Genomic DNA, 7,686 nt, shown 5'->3' with positions numbered 1-7,686 from the left:
TATGATCAGACACTCATATGATCAGACACTCATACGGTCACTCATCTACTCATTCACATGATCATTCATATCACTCATTCACATGATCATTCATATCACTCATGATCAGTCATTCATATCACTTATGATCAGTCATTCATATCATTCGTGATCAGTCATTCATCTACTCATTCATATCACTCATGATCAGTCATTCATCTACTCATTCATATCACTCATGATCAGTCATTCATCTTCTCATTCATATCAGTCATTCATCTTCTCATTCATATCAGTCATTCATCTTCTCATTCATATCAGTCATTCATCTTCTCATTCATATCAGTCATTCATCTTCTCATTCATATCACTCATGATCAGTCATTCATCTACTCATTCATATCACTCATGATCAGTCATTCATCTTCTCATTCATATCAGTCATTCATCTTCTCATTCATATCAGTCATTCATCTTCTCATTCATATCAGTCATTCATCTTCTCATTCATATCAGTCATTCATCTTCTCATTCATATCAGTCATTCATCTTCTCATTCATATCAGTCATTCATCTTCTCATTCATATCAGTCATTCATCTTCTCATTCATATCACTCATGATCAGTCATTCATCTACTCATTCATATCACTCATGATCAGTCATTCATCAACTCATTTGGTCACTCACCCACTCACTTGATCACTCATCCATTCATTTGGTGTCACTCACCCACTCATTTGGTGTCACTCATACGATCACTCACTCACTCATACGATCACTCACTCACTCATACGATCACTCACTCACTCATACGATCACTCACTCACTCATACGATCACTCACTCACTCATTAAGTTCACTCGTACAGTCACTCACCCACTCACTTGACACAGTCTCGGATGCAGTCTGTGGCTAAATTTATGGAGGCGAAATGTCTGGTGCCAAATATCGGGACGAAACATCCTGTTTGCAAAATGTCGGAAGCGAACTTTCCGGATCCCATAATAATAACATAGAATGATGAAATGAATTAATTGGAAATGTGAACAATTTCCAACGAAGTACTTTCCAGAAACAAATGTATTTAAATTATAAAGTTTACAAAGAAATGAATAACACCGTCAATTTTAATGAGCTTAATATATTTGCTTTTCAACAGACGTAAGTGCTTATTCTTCTCTCTTGACGGTAAAGGACCAGCCTTTCAATTCGTGGCACTCACGTCCTTATGGTGAAGTGGGGGGAAAAAGATAATTGCAGCAAGCACTAGCAAGTGGAATGAACGTCCGGCATCGATGTTTTCTTAGGAGCCCTAAGAAAAACAATGTCCTCCTCTTCTTCTTCTTTAATCCACCTCGCGATCCTTTGAGGTTCGGGTTCGTCTTCTTCCCCATAAAAATTGGAGAGCCTATCGCTCAGCATAAAGACGACGACATCGAAGCAGATGCCAAAACTTATGAGAAGTATCGACATGCCGTGTAAGTAATACCGGAACTTCTCACTGTCATAATGCCAGCAGTTACCGGTCTTGGAGCAGCTCTTCTCCCAAACGAGGCACGCTGAATCTGTCAGAGCTCCGAAGATGAGCGGGTACGGGATGAAGGCTGTAACGCAAAAAGAGAAGCAAACCTAATGAGATATATATTCATGAATAATGTGTAAGTTAGTAAGGATGGATTTCAAACGGTAAAAAAAAAAATTAAGAAATGTGTTTGCTTTTAAAATGTAATTTTTTTTTTCCGTAATGTGAAACGTTGAAAGAATTCTCGGAAACATTTGGCGAACCATGTTTTCGACATTTTTATATATCACTTCAATACTACACTCATGTCCATAAATTAAGGATAATTCAGAATCACACGGAAATCGAAATCTAAAGTAAAAATTTCACCTGTAGAATTATCACACACATCTGCAAGAATGATATGCAAATTTCAGGAAGCCACCAGATGATGGCGATAGTACGTCACAATGACGAGAGTGTAAGGGGGGGGTTATATAAGGAATGGTGGCAAAGAATTAAAATTGTTCACAAGAGTTCTGTAAGGCGCTCAGTGCCATACGCGAATAGTTATGACATAGAGGACGCATGTGGATGATTTTTTACGTGGTAGAATTATCGGCCGCCTGGAATGAGGGCGTACTAAGATGGAAGTATCCGAGGAACTTGGAATCGCCCAAAGTGTCATCTCTAGGCTTTGGCAACGATTCCAAGATAACGGAAATGTCAGTAGACGTTAAAGTACAGGTCGCCCCCGAGTTACAATGCCGAATGACGACCGGTATTTGGCAGTAACTGCCAAAAGAAGCAGACGTAGCACAGCATCCGACCTGTTTCGTCAGCTATTTGCAGCCACGGGTACCGCAGTTTCAAGGCAAACCGTGTACAGACGTTTGGGAGATATTAGTCTATATGCTCGCAGGCCTGTCAGATGTGTTCCGCTCACGGCAACTCACTGTCGGCAGCGATTAGCCTGGAGTAGAGAACATGCAATGTGGACATCGTCACAGTGGGCTTGTGTGATGTTTTCCGACGAGTCCAAGTTTAGCTTGTAGTCTGATTCACGTCGGACTTTCATATGGAGAACGCCAGGTACCCGTTACCACCAAGACACCATCATCAACACAATCTGAGGATATAACCCGTATGGAATGGCCTGCATTCTCACCTGACTTGAATCCGATAGAGCATGTGTGGGACATGCTTGGCCGACGAGTTGTAGCCATGGACGGAAATACGGGGGGCGCGTAAGGGGCATTGCACCCCCCTCCAGCGTCAAAGGTGTAGTCGACTGATCTAATGTATATATGTATATATGAGCTAACATCATCATCATCGTGCCCCCCCTCAGCAATAATGACCTTGCCCCCCCCCCAGACTTCCAAGTCAATCTCCGCCTATGGTTGCAGCCCGTCAACCACCTCCTACGTGTGTACCGGAACTTCGGAGAGCATTGCTTGCTGAGTGGAGTGATCTTCCCCAAGATCAGATCGATAATTTGATACTCAGCATGCATAGACGTTGTACGGACTGTATTTCATCGCATGGGAGACATACAATGTATTAACCATCATACCAACCATGTAATAGTAAGTTTTTGTGAAGGAGATATTTTTTACAATTGCTCCAGGGAGCAAAAACCGTAGTTTTATGAATGGAATCATACATACAACATCGTTTTTGTTCTTTATCTTTTGTTTAATAAATGGGCTTTATGAATAAGTAACGTTTGTTTTGTTTCTTAACCTTTATTTGCCGGAGCTGGCATTATCCTTAATTTATGGACATGAGTGTACTTGGGTCGTAGTATTGGCACAAACATTGACGCAAGCCCTCTCACGTCCTAAACAACCTTCATACGGCAGAGAAACGCTTGGTCCGTATCCTACGGGACTTCTAACAGTAAAGCCATCACCGAGCAAAATGAAATATTACACATATGTGCATCCCATACACATTCCACAATTTCCAAACATTTCAGAGATAGAAATAAAAACAGAAATGCGTACAACGAATACTCAGTCACATATGGCTAGTCATCAGAGATGCAATACGCTACCAGGTATCTATACTATAACTATTGAGGTAATAGTCTACTATAACTATTGAGGTAATAGTCTACTATAACTATTGAGGTAATAGTCTACTATAACTTGTCTTCCGTTCACATTGTCAGTCTATTCCAGTGATTCCCAACGTGGGCGGTAACGCCCCCTTGGAGGTGATGGAATGTTCCGGGGGCGGTAGAAGCTACGGATATAACATAGGATCCTATGGGTTGGATTGCGTTGGGGGCGGTGGGAGAAAAAAATTTCTGAAGAAGGGGGCGATGGGACAAAAAAGGTTGGGAAACTATGGTTTAAAACTTTACTAGGAAAAGTTTTCTTCTGACGTTACCGGACTTTATTCATAGTCTGAACTTGTAGAACTACCTTTTGAATCTCTGCTCGAGTGTCCGAATCATTTCATTCCCTTTGCCATCTGTTCCTAAGCTAATCTTTTAATGTATTTTTGGCAAAAGAATTCGGTAATGGAAAGCAATCGAAGCTTAGTTGCATCCTTAGCTGCTGCGTCGGCAGCATCGTTTCCAAAGTTGTTCTGATAAATTTTATTCAGGCAGAATGGAGGTGAGAGTTCTTGATGAAGAGGTTTCGGATTTGGCGTACTAATTGATGCCGGGATTTACTGTTATGAAGTGCTCTGATGCTTGCCTGGCTTACGGAGAATACTATGATGTGAGATTGTGTGTTTTTGAATTTGTCGACAGCGTGCAAGATGGCAATGAGTTCTACTTGAAAAACGGAATTATTATCATTCAGTCTGATTAGATGCGCCAAGTGTAGAGGATTTTGTTGCTCTGGGCAACGACAAATGTACAGCTGTATCGGTATCCATTTCAGATCCATCAGAAAAAAAGCAGCACTATACGCTATAACTTTTCGAACTATTTCGAAGGCATTCGAAATTCGCGTTTACACGAGATTGGAATAGGGGGCAACTTGCTGAATTGGATAGAATCGTGGTTAAGAGATAGGTCGCAACGAGTTATGGTGAACGGGGAATTCTCTGGTTGGACAGACGTCACAAGTGGAGTTCCTCAGGGAAGTGTCCTTGGCCCCATACTTTTTTCACTTTTTATCGACAAACTCGATCAGGGTATCGATGGAATTACTAGCAAATTCGCAGATGATGTGAAGCTAATGGGGGTAATCGGGAATGAAAGCGATAGGGAGTTGCTCCAGACCAACTTAAACAAGATTGCAGCATGGGCAAATGAATGGAGCATGGCGTTTAGCGTAGATAAGTGCATGGTCGCTCATTTTGGTTCGAACAACCCACGGTTCTCTTACGAGTTGAATGGTGTCACTATCCCGGATGCAACTAGAGTTACCGATTTGGGAATTCTCATTGACGAGCGACTTAAGTTTTCTGAACATTGTTCAGCGGTTGTCAAAAAATCGAATAGAATGCTTGGTCTCATTTTCAAAAAGGTCTCTTCGCGTTCTCCTAAAGTCATTCTTCCGCTTTTTCGAGGCTTAGTTCGTCCTGGACTGGAGTATGCGGTAAGGTTTTGGAGACCATACCTACAGAGGGACATAGACTTGATTGAAGGGGTGCAGAGAAGAGCTACGCGTGTCCTTATTGGCACACAGGGCTTGAGTTATGAAGAGAGACTTCATTTTTTGAATATGTTTACATTGGATGAACGCAGGTGTCGAGGAGATATGATCGAAGTGTTCAAAATTTTCAATGGGATGGATAGGATGGACCATGAACTTTTAGTACACCGCCAATCAACTGCTTTTACAAGGGGACACCAGTATCGATTGGTGAGGGACAATGCAAGGTTATGGTGTCGCAGGGAATTTTTCTCTAATAGGGTTGTTAATAAATGGAATAGCTTACCCCCGGAGGTAGTAAATTGTAACACAATTGACACGTTTAAAAAGAAATACGATAAACATGTTGGGGTAAATCGAGAAGCTATCCATTCTTAGAATAAGACAACCATAAGTATTCTTTATGGGCATTGTATAATATTTTATCATGTGTATATATTGTTTATAATTTGTGTTAATTGCATTTTTAATGGGGTTGCTGTATTTTTGAAACATATGACATCCATATTTTTATGGGCATCTTTTTATCAGCCACCTCGTTGGGCATTTTGCCTGTTGTGGCGTTGTATTTGTATTTGTATTTGTATTTGTACTTACATAGCTGGCCTGCATAATATGTTTCTAAACATACGTGTAGTTCCCCCATCTTGGGCCAGCCGTAAGATGAAGTTTAAGGTGTCGTGGAGCTAGGTGGAATGCACAGATGGTGCTACCAGCTGGCGAACGATTAAGGAGAGCGGTCATTTTTCCCGTCGCGATCATTCCAAGCATTGGCGTAGCAAAGTGGGGGGAGGGGTTTAGGGTTCTAACCCCTCCCCCGAGCCAAGATTATAGTGCTATTTTGCGGGGGAAAACGTAAACCCCCCCCCTCCCCTCTTAGAAGAAAAAAATCTGAAACTCCTTGAGAAAATTCTTCGTACGTCATGATTCCAAGTATAGACAGCAAAGATTGAAGGTGATTACCACAGCCAGCGATGGACAGTATGGTTTTAGTGAAAAAGGAGGGTTTCGGGAGGTGATACCCATCGTCATATGGAGTCGGTGTGCAGAGACAAAGACTACCGTCAATGTGAAGTGTGTGCCGCTGGTTGGTCAAGTTCAACAGTGGACAGGAAAATACAGACAAAGAAAGCTGTGAACATCACAGGACGACCTTCAGCATTACTTACAGCAGCAAATGTGGACCTCGTGTCGAGTTTGATTACGGCGAACAGGTGCATAGCATTTGATGAGCAGTAGAACGAAAAGGGACTTGCTAGAGGAACACAGCGGTTCACAACAATTTGTGTGAGATCAACGACTGCAATGTGATAGTGAATTGCAGGGTATTCGCCATAGATGGTGCACCCCAACATACCGACAGAATGGTTCACCAACGCCATCAAGAAAAACTCAGCCAAATAGCAGACGTGCATAGAATGGAGAGTTAGTCTAATTAATGTAAGATTCAGTTTTTGTGAATATACTATTCCATCCCGTGACTGTATTATATCAATCACTTCTGTACGGCCTGAATATACAGTAGACTCTCTAACCCGCACATATCAGAGTAGGGGGTGCCGGATTATCGAGAGTCTACTGTATTCTGAATATTCGTCTGCACACAAGGCATAAATATCACTTACCAAATGCTGCTAGAACACTTCCAAATGTACCTAGAGCAAATGATTTGTCTTTCGAGTCAACGCATCTACAAACATAAGAGAGAATGGAAATAATAAATACATGGGCATATATAAGGAATGTTTCACGAAAATAATAAAAATTCTGCGGTTGAAAATCAAAGTAAGACGGTTTCAGTGATAAATAATAATCAATAGCAGTGGCAATAGTTTAAAAAATCTAAAAGTGGGCCACAGACAGCAACAGGCCTACAACGATACAATTGTTCAATCATCATACTTCAGTCATAGTTAATAAAATTGATGGCAGATGGCAGCAATACACATAACAAGCATTACACTGAAATAAACTTCACGTTGGATTCACAACACGTACACACACACATTCCAAGTTGTACCAATTCGTTAGAAGTTCCGCAGAGGAATATGGTGCTCGTATGGTTTAGTAGTTGTAGTAGTAGTGGCAAATAGCAATATTCAACCCTTCTTTTGATGAAAACCCCAACAAAAGAAGGGTTGAGCTGCTGTAATTTAATCATGTAAAGAAATTGCGAAAATATTCACGGATAGCTCAGCCCTCCGAGAAACTCCCGTTTTTTAAAGCTCAAAAGTTTCCGAAATACATCTATAACCGAAAATCCTTGAAAGTTTATAGGTCTCGGTTGAAGTCGTTGATATGTAAAATACGTATTCAATTGTCCTAAATACAATTGCAATCGTATCTACAATCAAACGAAATCACTTCGTTCCCCCATAAAAAAAATCCCCCATTTAAAAAAATCATTGTATAGAAAATTCGTTACAGAAAAATCATTTTAAATGCAAAGAACAGTAATGAAAATGTTAGTGCCGGTGTTGAAAATTTCGATACTCTGGGGATCACAAGAAAAAATATCGTAGTAGAGGGATTATCGTTACATAGAGAGGTAGCGTTACCATCAGACCAAAGCATTACCATCAGC

The 7,686-nt window shown here is 40.9% G+C and overlaps 1 protein-coding gene across 1 annotated transcript in view; it reads right to left on the bottom strand.

Moving 5' to 3' along the window:
* Positions 1-1,090: 1,090 nt before the first annotated feature.
* Positions 1,091-7,686, bottom strand: part of LOC149086595 (solute carrier organic anion transporter family member 74D-like) — a 28,834-nt gene continuing 22,238 nt past the window's right edge. The window contains exons 8-9 of the mRNA XM_089230970.1: positions 6,728-6,792; positions 1,091-1,585 (exon numbers count right to left, since the gene is read on the bottom strand). Of these exons, the coding sequence (XP_089087096.1) occupies positions 1,248-1,585; positions 6,728-6,792 (403 nt within the window). The 3' untranslated portion in view covers positions 1,091-1,247. The remainder of the gene's footprint in view (positions 1,586-6,727; positions 6,793-7,686) is intronic.

Source organism: Pholcus phalangioides, unplaced genomic scaffold (genome assembly GCF_987345545.1).
Source record: "Pholcus phalangioides strain wild (caught in Gottingen) unplaced genomic scaffold, Ppha-v1.0 ptg000004l_1, whole genome shotgun sequence".
NCBI lineage: Eukaryota > Metazoa > Arthropoda > Arachnida > Araneae > Pholcidae > Pholcus > Pholcus phalangioides.
The sequence above is the reverse complement of the archived record's forward strand: the minus strand, read 5'-3'. Positions and strand labels throughout refer to the sequence as shown.